This window comes from Calonectris borealis, chromosome 2 (genome assembly GCF_964195595.1).
Source record: "Calonectris borealis chromosome 2, bCalBor7.hap1.2, whole genome shotgun sequence".
In the NCBI taxonomy this organism is placed as follows: Eukaryota; Metazoa; Chordata; class Aves; order Procellariiformes; family Procellariidae; genus Calonectris; species Calonectris borealis.
In genome coordinates this window covers 74,978,387-74,995,314 of record NC_134313.1, presented here as the reverse complement: position 1 = coordinate 74,995,314, position 16,928 = coordinate 74,978,387, and the positions used below count along the sequence as shown (strand labels likewise).

Here is a 16,928-nt window from a genome sequence, read left to right as displayed (position 1 = left end):
CGTGCATCAATCCAGCTAAAAAAATTTTTGCCACCTTACATTTGCCAAACTGGTTGTGTTTTCCTTTCTTTGAAAGCTTGGCATTCATTGTGTTCAAATAACTTGGAGCTCGCTGCAGGATAAAGAACAGCCTGCTTAGCATGGATGAGGGCTTTCTGTGAGCTAAGCAAAAGAGGCAAGCTTAAAATCCTGGCACCTAATTTTAATGAAGTGTATCATGAGCAACTGCAAGAATAGAGTTCACCAGACCAGCCCTTGGTGCTTGTCTTTAGTAAAGGAAATGAGTGAGTCCCTCTGTAAAGTGCTACTCAGTAAGGGAACGTGGATCGAAAACAAATTATACCACAGTGTATGATTAATTTAGCAGAGTAAAATTGGGGTAATGCTGTGAGGAAATTAAGGTGGGTTGCTTTGTGCTTTACAATATAGCTTTGTGATGCTACACAGTATTACATTGCATTGGTAGGTATAGCTTTTAGTAAAGCTATTTGAAATGGAAAAAAATCTCCAGGTAAGCTAGGCCCTCCATACCTACATTTGTTAAGTACTTTGAAGTCCGTGTGTCTGGAGTGGCTGGGTAGCCCTGAGATGTAAAAAGGAGTAAGAAATGAGAGCCTGGTGTTAAAAAGGTAGATTGTGACAGGTATAAACAAAAAACAAAACTTGATTTTCGGAAACAATCAAGATATTTAAGTTTTTGTTCTGATAGTTGCCGCGGTACGTCAGCATTTGCAGTTTCCAGTTTATTTAGCTGATGCTTTGTAAAAGTGTGGTGGGATGTTTCAAATTCTGCTAGCTCGCGTGACCTGAAAGAACACCTCCTTTCACAAGTCTAGACAGAAGAGAGAACGGACTCAACGGTGCCTTGCTGGCCGTACACCCACAGTCAGAGTATTGTTCCCCTAATGAGTTTCAGACTTTATTTAAAGAAAAAAAGCTACATTTCCACTCCTTGCAGCAAACCAAAACACCTTCTACAGCTTCTGTGACCAGTAATGGCATGTTCATGTATTGCAGCAGAGAGCTGAGGAAGTGGAGCGGTCTGACCGAGGCAGCAGCTGTCAGTTCCTGATTTACAGTGGCTATCGGGCATTTTAGATGTAGTCCCTTCTCAGAATTGGATCATTTTTGGAAGAGTTGAAATAAAATTAGTGCAAGCGGCCTCACTTACTGTGGAGTCCTGACCTTCATATGCTTTTATATTTTGTTAGAGCTTCTGCAGGTAACGCGAACCACCGATGTGTCTCGTCAATAGCTGCCTGGAAAGCTGAAGTGTGAGAGCCTTTTTGGAGCTGAATCGTCTGCCGAGGCCTGTCAAATATCCGATGAAATACTCACTAATCTATATTTGGTTGTGCAGCTTAGAAATTTGTGGGTCTCGAGCCACAGAAAGCTTTGGACTCAACAACAACCAGATACTTAGTTTACTCATTTTTTTCAGGCTACTGTTCGCCTGGTAAAATCAGCTGAAACCAAATATGAAAGCCAAGGCACCCTTGCAACCTCATCGTCACTGAGAAGCCCCATTATCTCTTGAAAGAGATAACTTAAGCACCTAATTTCCGCAGAGGCTCCAGGCTATTTGCAGTCTCTGGTTAGGTGCTTTCTTGCGTCCTACACTGGGGCCCGTAACCCTCGGGCATATAGGGGTTATAAATTTTGCCCTGTGAGCCTTGTAAGGCTTTCCTCTTAGGAATTTTTGGAGGTCATACATCAGGATGGCTGAGTCCAGGAAATAAACGTTTTGATCCCTTCACTGAAAGTTCAAGCAAGTGGCTGAGTCCAGCAGTCCAGAGCAAAATAATTAGGATCCATTATCTTATGCAAACAGGATCTCCAAAAATTACTTCTTTTTCTCCATGAAAAGATTTGTGCACTGGTTTTCCTCGGAATGTTAGTCTCTGGCCCAAACAGTTGTGTGAGAATACATGGAGGTGAAATATGTGTATCACACATATTAGAGGATATGAGCATAGAGTTTGTTGATGACCAATTCTTCTTTAATCGACCTGACGAGTGCCATAGGAGGGAGAGCGTAATGAACTAATGATTAGATTCAAAACTATTTGTGATTTAATGGTCACATCAGGTGCCAGTAACCTTCTGCCCTGCTGTGTTTTTGTACTACTTTTACTGTCAGTGATGCTTAAAAAAATAATAATTATAAAAATAATAATAAACCGGCAGATGGTGTACTCATCAGTTTCCAGTGCTCAACAAATGGCTCAAATTAGTCAGAGAGTGGAAATCAAGAATAGGAGCATTTTACCACTTGCTCAGGGGCACACCAAGGATGATGACCAGGAGGATCAGAATTATTTGCCCAAGCAGATTAGAAGTGCTGGTGAGTAAGTCGTTGTTACGGGGGCAGTTGCACCCTGGATGGTGTGAGACTTGCCAGCAGCTCTGGTCCCATCGAGGCAGGGCTTTCAGCAGCAGGGGTGATCCTCGGCAGCTGGCTCGCTGTACAGGCTCTTTCGCTTGGCATTCTCTGTTTCACACACTATGGTACACAGCACAGCAGCCTTGCACTACTTGGACTTGAATGCTTTTTGTCAGCTCCATCTGGCTTGTGGTGTTTACATAAAGCTCAAGGAGGAGGAGAGTCCTTTTGGAAACAAAGCTTACTGTTTCATTGCTCTCTTTAAAATGCCCGAAAGCAGTGCAGAATCTCTGGAGTGAAGGCCCTGCACCACCACAAAATACTTGTGGGATCCCTGGGTAGCTGCCAAAAGCCCTAGTTATTTGTAGGAGGCAATTGAGAATACTGCTGAAGTGCTAGCCTTCAAAAATGCTTCAGAAGCGTTTTTATATCCATCACATGGCTACTGCTAAGCTCTGCATGTATGGATGTTCATTGACCCTATTTGCAAGCTGCCCTGGCTCAGCTGAGGGGGTGTTGGCTTCTTGTTGTTGTTGAAGAGAGGAGTAGGCACTAGGAGGCCTGATTTCTTCAAAGGACACTCTGCGAAACACCTCTTCTTATGAGTTTCAGACTCAGTCTCTCTTTTTTATGAGCTTTTTTAGATGAGTATTGGTTTAGCACTGAGAAATGCCCTGAAGCAGCTACTTATAAATCTCTAGTTTGATGTTAGGTATGACGTAAGTTACAGATTTCAGCATGTGTGCATGGGTGGATGCATGGATAGCACATCTCAAAATCAATACGCAAATGCTATCAGTCGGAACAGGTGTACATCAGAATATTTTCCAAACAGTCATTGACAGGGGAAGGAAAAGCACCGGAGTATATTGAGGGATTTTCCTCCTCTTCTTTTTTCCTCAGGATATTAATTTATTAAGGTAGAAGCTTGCAGTGTCCAAGCAAGGAGGTTTGTTTTTTTTTTTAACTGAATGGCAGAGCCAACATTAACAGAAAGAAATGCTTCTTTATTTATGTTTATGGAAGTCAGCACAAGAAGATGGACAGCAATACAAATGCTGTGGCTGAAATTAAATAAGTCCCAGTTCAACAATTTGAACATTATTTGCTTGCTTAACTCTTGTTCTTCGCCTGATTGACCAGAAAAGGCCCCTTGCTCTCCACGCTTACCTCCAGCGCTGTACAAGGAGCCAGATGAATTATCGGTAAAGTTGTGTTACTTTGATGAATTGGCTATGTCCAGCGCTGGAACAAGGCTGTAGTTTGGATTGGCAGGTCTGATAGCTCTTTGGCTGTATTTTTATTATTCTCTCCTCCCCTCCAAAACAGCCTCTGTCATTATAGAAGGCTACAGCAAAAACATGTAATTCCTCAGATGAATAAACATAAGTCGTGTTGAAAATCTACTGCTTTGTTTTAATGAGGCATTGATCAGCAGGGTGAAGACCTCAACTTATCTGATGCCTTTATGTTGTTTTGCTTTTCTTTTTCATTTTAAAATGCATTTATTATGTTAAAAACTAATTAAGAAGCAATACCTCAGAGAGCAATACTTTGAGAAGGAAAGCTGCCACATGTGAACAAGCATGTAAAATCCAAGTATTAAAGGGAAAATATCAATGTTTTGAGCCATACTGACAGCAGAAACTGAAAATATTGAGATCCTTTTTCATCAATATTTTAGACTTTTCAGATCAAAAGAGGAAAAGGCCATATGTTATGCAATGCATAATACAACTTCAAATTCAATGTGTGCTCCTTCGGAAGTTGTCCTCAGTTCGGGCGAAATTTTGGGGGGTGAGGCTGCAGTAGTTGTCATGTTTCATAAAAAACAAAACAGACTGGACAAAAAATAATAAATGATGAGAACAGCAGGGGACAAGAGTCCTCAAGTTATTCCTGTATACCTACAAGTGCACTGGAAGATTCGTAGATGTTGAGGCTAAAAGGGACCTGCTGTAGTCTGACCTGCTGTAGATCACGGGCCAAAAGGTATCACCCATTCTACCCTCACTTCCGTATGTCATCTGCAGAAAGGTGGCCAGTTCTGATGTAAAGATATGAAAGCTGAGGAGTTCAGTCCTAACCAGACGCCCTGTCTTTCTTCGGTGTTTGATCCCGTGATTAACCATATCCACTGACTACAAATTTTAAAAAATGCATGTTAATACAGATGTGTTTTTCAACTGCAGATGTTCGAGATAGCAGGCCTTGTTTTGCTCTCTTGTGCAGTGGTGTCTGTGACTAAGTGACTAGGGACTTCTGCCATTGCTGCTGAAAAGTCACCCAGTGTGACAGGAGCTGAGGCGAAGTCCAGGTGAAGCTCGTCGCATGAGCCTGTGCTGCCGGAGCGCTTGCCACAGGAGCATCCCCGTGCCGCTACGTCCAGCCCTGGCACGCCTCTGGGCCCCACCGCTGACGCCTGCCTTTTGTCTCCTTTCGCAGAAAATCCTGACCATGATCCCGACCGAGGAGGAGAAGCAAAAGATCCAGGAGGCGCAGCTGGCGAACCCCGACGTCCCGCTGGGCAGCGCCGAGCAGTTCCTTCTCACCCTCTCCTCCATCAGCGAACTCTCTGCCAGGCTCCAGCTCTGGGCTTTCAAGATGGACTACGAGATAGTGGAAAAGGTGAGGGGAGAGCAGGGAGGCAGGGGAGGAGACTCTTCCAAGGCTTTGCTTAATCTTTCCCTGACCTTGTTATTATATGAGCGTATATTTTGAGGAAACAGCAAATGGGTCGCTTTTGTTTCGGTGGCCAACCAGGAAACAGCTAAAATCATCCTTCATAATCTGTTCCTTCTATAAAAGAAAATTAGAGATTATGTCTTCCTTCCTTTAATTAGGCAGTAATGATATTGGAACAAAGAAGAGGGCTAAATCCTTACCACATCTTCTCCAGATGTTGTTATGCAGGAAATTCTTACTTCAGAGCAGTAAGAATTTTTCTTTGGATAAAGATTGAATGAGGACTACAGTATTCAGCCTCACATCGTAAAATGAGAGTATTGATCTTGCATCCATGTGAACTAAGGAAAACACCATCCATTGAAGTTATTTCTGTTTATAACTCTCTTTCAAAGTTATAAACAGAAGATAAGGCATCCTTCAGGGGTGCTCTTTTCAGTTCAGTCATAGGCAATTGTTGCCACCTTCTTCGTGGATGGCATTTATTCAGAGAACACTATAATTGGGTTTCTGTCATGTATGATGAATCACAGATAAAAAATTCAAAATGGCAGCTTATAATTTTGGTGCATAGGTGAGACAGAATGAAACTGTGTAGGTGATTTCAGCTACTTGCTGACTTTCACAAGCTCTTTCAGGAATCTCAGCGCAGGAACCTCCTGGCTGCGCTTCCGGTGCATACCCCATGCATTGCTCTTCAGGCAACTCTCTCCTGTATATATTAATTTTGTACGTGTATCTGTGCACAAATGTGTATATTAAAAAATTGGTGTAATTTTGTGTGATATGGATTCTGAGAAGTGGGACATGCTTCTGAAAATGCCTTATGCATTTTAATTATGACATTTTAGTCTTAGACATTTACATTTCTGACTTGTAAAACGTAAAATACTTGTATCTGGCCTGAATGGTTTTTTTTGCCAGTTTTTTTACTCTGGTACAGCTATTTATTCTGCTTTGAAGTTACCACAAGGCTAAATTGTTCCTTTCATGTGAGCTGAGTTAGCTGTAGCTGTTAATCTATGTCTATACCTAGAATTTCTAGCTTCCTCTCAATCAAAAAGTAACATTTGAAGCACTGCTAAAAGCTAAAGAAATTCTGAGTTTTCCTGTTGCTGATCCTGTAATGTTTATACCTTATACCACAAAGTTAATGAATTGCCAGCTAAAATCCATGCAGAATGGATGTTAGTATAAAAAGTCTCAAATACCTAAATTACTCAAGAAGCGATGGCTAGAGTGAAGATAGGACCAAGATTTTTATCCCTGTTGAAAGGTAGATAGGCCTAAGTACAGTACTTATCATAAAATGGTACAGGAAATAACATATGATAACTCTGCTAAAGTAAGAGGAGCATGTGATAAGAAGCCTAGGAGACAAGCAGAGATATGAGAGACAGCTTGGGTCAAGAGGAAGATACAGGATCAGACATCAGAGGTGCAAGAGAGGGCAAGCAGTTGGGTCTCTCCAGTAACAAAAGGTTAAAGTCAGAGTTTAAGTAACCAGTCAGCATAAGCGTTATTTAGACTGATATAAGATACCATGAGCATATCCAATTAAAAAATGAAGTAGTTTGCATTAATGATTATGATAATAAAAGAGTCCCATGACCTGCTAACATTCTTCTGCTCTTGAAACTGTGTTTTTGCAGAAGATCCATCTGCAAATGGGCAAACCCTTTGTGAAACTTAGGTGCCAAATCACTTACCTCCACGGTTTTTATAATTTTTTTTGTCCAGCATTTGCTTGATTTTTTTAAAATCTATTTTAAAATTAGGAAAATTCATAACAGTTCAGAATGCACTCCTATTATTTATCGAGTCACACATATATTTTATGTAAGAAATGAATGAACCTTACTATTATTTCCATGAGGCTGGAAGTTTTAGATGGTCCATTATGTCCAACAGTGTATATCTGTCCAACAGAAATACCCGAGTTGTTGATGTAAGGCTGGGGTTCTCATTCATGAGACTCTTGCTAATCAGCCGAGAAGAGAGTTTTGCCTAAGTAGATTTTAGCTCCATCTCTGACAATCTGAAAGAAAAACATCGTGAAATTGTTCAAAAAAAGGGTTAAGTGAGATACTGTTCATGTTTGTAGAAAAGCTTTCCAGGCGTAATGAAGGAAGTAATCTTTCTTGGATTTAATTTAATTAACTAAAGCAAGTCAGGGTACATTTGTATGTACCCTGGAGCTACAGGTACAGGGAGCAGCCTCGGACTGTGAGGGGCTGAACTGGATGAACGAATACTCGTTCTCTGCTCTTTACAGAAAACAAAAAAGGAAAACCCTTTCCAAATGATCTGTTTGATAATGTGTATAATGTTTTGAAATGTTAACATGTATCTAAGGTACTGTATGCCTACTGAAGGTCATCAGTGGAACAGTAATTTTTCTCACCTTTCTTTTGGTATCATATTTTAAAGGCATAGACAAAAGAGGTAGGGTTTCAACTTTAAATATTCATTTTCAGACTTCTGATTGTTCTGAAAAATTACACTGTGTTACTGCTAGTTCTTTGTACTGAACTATTTATGATGCAGATGCTGTCAAACTTCATTATCTCAAAGGGATTTTAAAGGCCTTAGAAAGAGGAATAGAATCTTTAGTTGTCCTAAATTAGATACTTTTTTTTCTTAAGGTCACTGTGGGCAAATATATCCCTATTGCTGACAACTTTAAAGGATCCTAAATGAATATAAGCAGGTGTAGAAATGAGAAAAGTAGAACTGGTAAAGAAAAGGGCTTGCTTCAGATTCTCTTCTGAGCAGAAAGATTACTCCTGACTCTAGTCTCCCTGGAGACAGTGTGCTAGAGAAATAAGTGTCCAAAAAGATTGTACTTTTGAGTGATGCTTAAGCTGTCTGAAAATTTTAAAAAGTGCATCAGAGCTTTTTAAGTTTTACAGTATGATCCTGATACTTTCTGTTGTTTTAAAAGAGTATGATACTTTATGCAGGCCAGTCTTGATTAAATGCAAATATAGCAAATTACATTTTGGTCATCTCAAAGTTCCCATCCCAGCTAAGTTTTTACCCCTCCCAGAAAAGCATGCATGTGAACTTGTATCGGTGCAGGAAGCTAAACTTGTTACCAGTATAGCAGGTTGGTAACAATGCATATGCCAGATAGCTGTACAGAACATGCGTGCTACATCCTCCCTCTCCCAGGACCATAGGATTCATTGCACACATATATTTGAGTTCATTTGTGCATGCGCATCAAACATTTATCAGGCATTATCAGATGTCTCGCAGCCAGAAATTCCAGACCAATCCTCAAATTTCATTCACGCATAATTTCTAGGTAAAAAAGAAGAACATGGTAAATAAGGACACGTGGTATCTAAGGATATGAGGTAGCTCTGCATTATGTATCTGCCCTCTTTAGGTAGAAGGTGAGTTTTATAGGGAGCAAGAATGGGTATTTCATCTGATTATACAGTATCTAGCACACTGATTTTTATTGTTTTTTAATGCTACAATAAAATGAAAAATAAAGAGTCATTATAAATGTGTACTATATGCAAGAAAGTCTAAGCTTGGATAATTTGCATGTAAATAGCTAAATGAAGGGCTACAGTATGGCCTGCTTTGGAAGCCTTTTATGCTACCTTTTTAATCACTTCCAGAATGTTTTAAATTAATCTTTTAGGAATGATTTGTTTAACAGGTTGCAAATTGATACAAGTAAAATATTTCAAAAGCCTGTGTTTACAGCAGATGCAGAGCAGTGTGATTCATCCCCATAATGCAACAAAACAAACTAAATCAACCCTGACTTTAAAGCAATTCAAAGAATTCTGTGCAGCAGTTTATTGATTTTTAGTTTAACTTGATAAAGTCTTGGATTATTTAGCACCTCTCCTCTGATGTATAAATTACTTTGCTCACTATGCCATCTCTTAATTTGTCTTGAATTTGCCATATTCTTTTCTTTTCAAGACATGAATTGTTCTGTAGTCACTAGAAATGTATGTTTCCTTCATCTTTGTGCTCTTATTTATGGTAAAATATCACCACAATTGTTGAATGACCTGTTGTATTTCTCCAAGAAAGTGAAGTTCTCAGGTATTTTGCCTCTTGGTCTAAAGTAACAGCTTCATTTTGGCTTCTTGGCTCATAAAGAGTGTAATAATTTGGGCGAAGAATGCTGCTCACTGATGCTTAGGATGGCATTTGGAGATAGAAGCAATGTGAACTGTTACTGTGCATATAAAATATACTGGGCCTCACACAAAGACACAGAAATAAGCTCCGTCAACTCAGTTACCCTCGCTCTGTTCCTTTGAACTCCCTGGTGTAGTTCACTTCCCGAGGTAATGGAACAGAATTTATGTTTTCAAGCCTTATCAGTTTACATACCTATACTGAGATAACACGTGTGGATGGAAGATGCATTAAGTTCAAAGATTAAAATGAGAACGCTTGTAAAGCTTGATGTCTGCAATGGGTTTCTTTTTCAGTTTTAAAGTCACACAAGCACAAAACCATATCTAAAACTCAGAGGTGGCCATCATTTGAAGAAAGCTTTAGGGTCAGGCTACAAATGTCAAGTCAGCCAGGGTTCTAACTTTTGTTGGTTTGTTTTTGAAAGATTAGAAAAAATAGTTATAAGAAGCTTTTTTATCAGTTGGGGCAGGGGGATGTTTATGCATCTAACTCAAATGCAGCAGCCCCTTCTCTGATTCTCTCTCTCCTGTTTGAAATCACAGAATAATCCCCAGGACAAGTAACGCAATTGCATACATAGAGAAGCAACATTAGGAAAGTATTTTATGTATTTTTTTGCTGTCCTTGCATGTGATTTATTAGCTGGAGCATGGAAGAAAGCCAGCACACATGGCCAGTTTGCACTCTGCAAGACGCCAGTTCAGGAACTTTTTGCAGTAATTAATCTAAACCATAGAATTAAAAACTTAAAGCAGCTATAGCCAACTGCAGTCTTCACTTTCTTGTTTCTATTCTCATGGCAGGAAGTTGCAGAACCACTTCTAGACCTGAAGGAAGGAATGGACCAACTGGAGCACAATAAAACTTTGGGATTTATCCTTTCTACTCTACTAGCCATTGGGAACTTCCTGAATGGAACCAACGTAAGCCTGATGTCCCAGCATTTCCCCTGCAGCTTTTTCTTTCAAAAAACAAAAGTCAAAACCATTATGACAGTTGCAACCCAGTATTTATTTTGGACCAGAAAAATAATTTAGAAAACAGAACCTATTTTTTCTTTTTTATTGTGTGTCAGGGTGCTCTTTGCCTCCTTCAGCATAACTTGAAGGAAATGTGGAGGTAGGCACTCTTCTGGTGTAACTCCCTTGAGTTTAGTATTGATGGTCCCCATTCAAATTGTGAGAACTGTGTCATGAGTCATTTCACTGCAGATGGAGTGGTTTTAGGCCTACTCTTCAGCAAGTTAAAAATAAATAAAAGCAATAAGTTTCTTCTCCTGTAGGATTATTCTTCTTTCCCCTCTGCCCCTACTTGGTAATCATTTTTGTCTACTAATCTGCATGGGAAAGAGTAAACATTTTTATTTTTAATTTCTTCCCTTTTTTCCCCTTTACAGGCCAAAGCTTTTGAGTTGAGCTACCTCGAGAAGGTTCCAGAAGTCAAGGACACGGTGCACAAGCAGTCCCTCCTGCACCACGTCTGCACTATGGTGGTGGAAAAGTTCCCAGACAGCACTGATCTTTATTCAGAGATTGGGGCCATCACTAGGTCAGCCAAGGTATGTTTAGTGGGTAAATATATATATATGTTTTTAAAAACCCTCTTTAAAGTGAAATATTTAAGATTTTATTTTATTCTTCGATTTTGTTCCTCCCTGGTCACAGCACTTTTTATGAATGTGGATTCGTTGTGTCGTTCCCACTGAATTTAAAAGATGCCAGTACTCTCTCTTCTGAGCTTTATCTCTGTCTGTCAGGTGGTTTCCTTATCAATGCACTAATAGGCAGCCACATTATGACAGCCATTTTAATGTTATATACATTATTAACGTATATAACTATTAGGAACTATTTTCAGGTTAAAACTTTATTTGGCCAGTATCTTCAAATATATTTATTCTGTGGTTTGGGGGAATCGCTTTTTTAAGGAAGATGCCTGATTGTATTTTAAGGGCAATGGAAGGAATGAACTTTTTTGGTAATAAAATTTTTTCCAGAATGAAAGTGTCCTTGAAAGATTTTGTTTAACTCCTTTTCTGTCCTCCTGACAATAATTTTGATGATTAGGAGTTAGGGAAGATAAATAGAAATAAAGGAAACTTGTGGTAGCACCTCTTTTTAAAAAGTGGTAATCCCTTGGCTAATGCATAGGTCTAGTCAATGGCTCAATTTGGTATGCAGATTATTTATTACTGCTGCTAGCAGGCATGATAGAAACACTAACCTCACTCTTGGAGCTCTCAGAGTGTGAGATTTCATGGATGACCCTTAAAAACAGTACATGACTTGATTAATGGAGTAAACATGACAGAATATCATCAGGAGATAACAAACATGAAAATTCTGGTTTGGAGTCCTGTCTCATGTGAAAATGGAAATAATTACAGCAGATAACACTAGTATCCATCTAGTCCAGTGTCTTGATTCAGGCAGTGGCCAATACCAGCTGCTTGAGAGGAGAGCACAAGAAGCTGCGAAGGAGGAGGAAGATCTCTCCTAGAAAAACTTTATTTCATGAGGCATAATACTCATCATATGCATCAAATGGAGGAATGATTTCTTTTCCAAAAGCCATCTTGTTTGGATGTTGGGGGGAGGGGGGAGATGACACTGTATAGTACAATTTTTAAAAAACTGCAAAAATAAAATCTTATTTTGGCTCCTAGCGCAGGTCTTGTGACAATGAATTCATAATCTAATTTTGTCTGCTGTTGAATTTGCCAGTTTCAGGATTTACTGTCTGGATATATTGAATAGTCAAAACTTCTTTTATCTCTCTATTTCATAGAATAACTTAGGTTGGAAAGGACCTCTGAAGGTCATCTGGTACCTCATGCTTTTCAGTGCAAGACCAAATTAAACCAGGCGGCTCAGATCCTTATCTAAGTCTCAAATAATCCTACATCTTTTTTTTTTTGAGACCATTTCCACACTACTTCTCCATCTGACCTTTTAGAATGGGTTAAATGATAGCAAACATAGTATTCCAGCCTCTCATTATAAATGTTATATGCCTACTATGTTAGTCCGTTCTGCTTGTGCTATCTTTTGTTAGATGTACTGAGGTTTTATGTTTTTTGACTGTTGCTATCCTTTTGACACCAGTTGTCTTTGAGCAGTTTACGGACAATCCAGGCAGTCTCCTGAGCTGATGGGGCAATTCAGAATTCAGCCCGATGCACAAAGGAGTTCGATACTGTCTGCAGTGTGCACTTCATTGCAATCCACAGTAATTACCATGATCTACTGAAGCAGATTTACTGCTTATCTCTCAAACCCCTAATAATCTTAAATCAGGACTAATCTGAATAATTTCTTGCCATCTGTAGATTTTACCTTCTCGGTGTGCTTCCTTGTTTCCAGATAATTTTGAAATACAAAGTATAAACCATGAGACACCTACTGTTAACCCTGTCATCAGATGAGAATCAATATGTATTCCTTCTTTTCTTTTGCTCTCTTAACCTCACACTTCATAGGTGACCTCCCATGAGGCTCTTGTAAAGATATTGAAAGTCTAATTTTATTTACTTGCTCTTATCTGTCCACTATTTTATAAACATATTCAGAATCTAGTGATTATTTTGATGTATTTAATTTCCTGTTATTCATCCTTTCAGCCAGATTACCAGGTACAGTAATAAAGCTTGGAGCTCTACGGTCTCCTGAATCAACCTTGCTGCTTTTGTAAAGATAGGTGAAACTTCTGCTATCATCTGATTCTTTAGGTTATTAAGTGTAGTGAAAGCATACTCATTTAAGCCAGTGGCTCAATTTCTTTATTTTAATTGCTGTTAGAATTCTCGTCTTCTGCTTGTCTAGTGCTTTGTAAGCTATCATCCTCCTCCAACACATTTGTTTCTACTAGCAAGTATTCGAACCTTGCTATTAGTTCACGTCTATTAAAAAATAAAATACAGAAAAATAAAAGCAGGTACCAGAATAGGTTTCTCCCCAACATCCTCTGTGGTGAAGCTGGATGAAAAGAAGTCATCTTGCTTCCCTTCCCTAACTTTTGTCTTCCTCAGTTTCTTTCATCCCCAGTGATCCAGGACCTCCTACATATTTTCATTTTTTTGGATACCATAAAGGAATTTGTGGCTTTTGTTTTATATCCTTAGATATTTGCTCTTTGGATTCCATGCCTGTTCTCCTAATTTCCCTCTCCTACAGCCTATGTTTAGGCTCTGTTTTATTGCCTTCACTGAGGTTGGTTTCTCATGTTTGGAAGGTTTTAATTTTTTAATGTTTTTTTTCCTTTGAGTGATTCTTCATCTCTTAACATTGAGGTATATTGGTTTCTCATTTCTTGCTTCTTCTCTTTGTTAAGAAGTTATTTCACTTTTTTTTAGATTGGGACCAAGTTAATCGCTAAAATGAAAATCATGGTAAAAGATAAGAGCCCTTGTTTTCCAAAATCAACACCACCATATATGGTGTACTCTCAAGTGAATCTTCTACTTCTATTTTTCAGTCTCAGAAAGTGGAAGAAAGCTTAACCTAATGGTGTCACTTATAAAAAATTTTTAGGTCTAAGAGCATACAAAATTGAGCAGAGTCTTTCAGTCTGTGGTTTGCTGATCGAGTGGCCCTGCCCAAAGCGGACAAAATTCTGAAAAGGCCAGACAAAATCACATTAAGAGAAATTATAGCCTTAACCTTCCTCGTGACGCCCAAGGTCTCCCGCCTTGGGATGTTCCTGCATGTGTTATACCACTGATGGATTACTGTAACAAGCTCTATTCCCACTTGATCATAGCTGCCACAAATCAAAGAGCTAGGACATGGAAGCCATCCAAGCTGCCCTCTTCAAGGGAATGTTCACAGACGAGGCAAAATCTTGGTTTAGAAAAGCTGACAGGAAAGGAGAACTAATATTTCACTGTGGATTAGGCTGTATTTTGAGCTCCATTTTGTCTACAAACATCTTTCAGAAACCACAAAGGCTAAACAATTTCCATCCTGTAGATAAACAGAGATGCCCCTTCCCCTGAGATGGACATCATATGAGAATTTCCTGAGCCTTAGTTCATGAAAAAGAAACCATAAAGAAAACAGGCTGCCTCACCAGAAGAGAGTTAGAAAGACCAGAAACAAAATGGTGTAGTTGTTGCAAAACTTGTGGCTTTTTGTTGAAGGCAAAAAAAAGCAGACACAAGTGAAAAAATTACCAAAAAATAGAATTCTAGATAAATAAAAGTATTCATAGTTGTATAAAAATATATAAGATCATGCAGGGCCACTGATTTTTTAGTATCCCATGATTAAAAGCACTTGCTTTTTTTTTTTAAAAAAAACATATTTTAAGTTGTTTTTTCACTGGAGTTGTACCAGAACTGATGTACCTAGAACTGAAGCAGACCCCCAGATTTCTGCAGTTAAACTCAGTATTGTTCCTAGAAGTTTCCTTACCAGTACGGCAAGGAGGGGTTGCATCAGCACTAGTATCTTCTCTGTTAGTGAAAAAAAAATGTCTTCTTATTAAAAACGTTCATCTTCTTTCTCATCCCCATAAATATTTTTCCCCATGCATCTGAAAGCTGGCCAGCTCCATAAAGTAAGCTAGGAATTGTCCTTTTCTTCCCCTAATTTTAATTTACTTACAAAATGCCAAACTTCTGGATGGTTTTTAACCCCTGCAGCAAGACACTTGGATTAGTTGCAGATACTAGGCAATGGAAAAGCGGGCAGCTTTTAAAAGTAAGCAATAGGAAATATTAACAACGCAGGGGAGAGGGTAAGGATTGCTGGTAGGAAAGAACTTAGAACGAGACTAAGACGTACGCAGGGGAGTAGGAGGCCTGCAGCTGCCCTCCGAGGGACTCAGCAGGGAGGCGTGGGGAGAAAGGAGGTGGCTGAAGCAGAAGTGCCATTCTGGCGTGCTCTAGGTTCTGCTTGATACGCTGGACAGCAGAGAGAGCAGAAAAGAAAAAAGAAGTAGGGGAGATCATGCTGCCTCCCACACTGCTTCGGTGGGATTTCTCTTGACTCGCTTGACAGGAAGTATTTGTGTGCAGTTATCATTCAAGTATGCTTTCCCTACGTTATTTCAAACAAAAATAAATGCCAAAAGTCAAATTATTTTCCATGGAAAAAAGGGGTTGGGGGATGCAAGGTTTCTTACGGTTGTATCATTCCTTGTGGTGCCAGCTGCAAGGACTGCTGCAGCTGCCCCTGTTCCTGGCACGGGCTAGCGGGAGCAAAGATGAAGACAGAGCAGGGTAGGGCAGAGAGTGCTGGTTGCAGGGCAGGCTGGGGCAAGGGGGAAGGAGCTTCAGTGGCAGATGAGACCTCGAGGGTTTGTCTGAAAGAGAGCAAATGAAGTTTAGCACACACGCCTGACAGCATTGCAATGTTTCAATAATTTCCAGGTGAAATGACTGCAAGTAGTGTCGCAGGTGCTGTAACACCAACTGAAGTGACCTACATCACCACTTACTGGTATTGCTCCTCTTCATCCCAGATCGTGGGAACTGTCATACAGCACCTGCAAAAAGATCCTGTGTTAGTGTGTTTATTGTAGGTTGTTTGAGGAACTAAAATGCGGCGGCGATGTGTATGTAATTGGATAGATTCATCTGGTCATACCTCAGTAAGCACCTCTGTCCTTTAATTTTTAATTAGTGGATTGACTCAGGTGTTTTCATTTCCGAAATTATTTTGGCAAGATGCCACCTCTTACCCTAGAATTAGAAATATCTGGACAGAACCTCCTTTATGTTTTGCTTGGTTTTGAGAGCTGGCATCTACTTCACTTAAATTGTGTGACCAACAGTGCGCAAGTCAGACTAATGTTGGTCTTAGGGTAATTCTTGTGACAAGCCAGTGTGGAAATACTGGAGGAGGCAGAGTTTTGAACGTATGCCACAGAAGGTTGCTGCACTCAGATGACAGTGTGTTTGCAAGGAGCAATTCTCAGAATTTCGTTTGGCGCTGAATCAGCTCAAGAAAAGAGGAAGATTTCGTGTTCCCTGCCAGAACGCATCCCTGTAATAATGTGAGAACGAACGGTCTGACCCTAAATTATAAACAGCTTAGACTGGGCTGTGGTCCGCTGTAGAAACTGTCTTGAACTTTAAAGAGAGAAGGATTTTGTCTGTGATCATGTATATTTTTCTATGACATGGATAAAAGAGTTGTCATTTTATTGTGAATTTAAGGCAACATTTGTCATTGTGAAAGCATCAATTTTCTATTTAATTAATACCCACCTTGTGGGTAGGTTAAAAATGCAGAGATCCAGGTCTTCCTTAGAAAATGTCTGGATTTGATATGTTCACCAATAAAAGAAACAAGCTGTAGCAATAAATAATAAATGTAGTAGCAAGCAATAGAAAACTTAAACAAGGATACTGAGGCTACATAACAAGTTATTTACTGGTCTTCAGAACAAAACTTTGGATAATTTACAGTGATTTTGAAAATAAGTGCTTTTTAAGCAGAAACCTCAGCTTCACCAGTTTCCCTTCATTTATTTGTTTTGGTTTTTTTTACTTCAATCCAGTTGTGACATTTTTGACCCTGTTCAAGGGCTGAATGTAAATATAGGAGGCAGGAAACGTGAGTGTAATCAGGTGCAGCGTCTTTGATTTTAGGACCGTTTTGTACTCTCAGCAGTGGTGGAGCTTAGCCCAGAGACTAGAGGAGATTGAGCTGGAAGAGGAAACATGTGTGTAAAGTACATT

General features: G+C 39.5%; 1 protein-coding gene across 3 annotated transcripts in view; it reads left to right on the top strand.

Moving 5' to 3' along the window:
- Window positions 1-16,928, top strand: part of FHOD3 (formin homology 2 domain containing 3) — a 407,490-nt gene that overhangs the window by 354,495 nt on the left and 36,067 nt on the right. For all 3 annotated transcript variants that reach the window (XM_075142372.1, XM_075142371.1, XM_075142373.1), the window contains 3 exons: window positions 4,829-5,011; window positions 10,048-10,167; window positions 10,641-10,802. In XM_075142372.1, coding sequence (XP_074998473.1) covers window positions 4,829-5,011; window positions 10,048-10,167; window positions 10,641-10,802 — 465 coding nt within the window. The remainder of the gene's footprint in view (window positions 1-4,828; window positions 5,012-10,047; window positions 10,168-10,640; window positions 10,803-16,928) is intronic.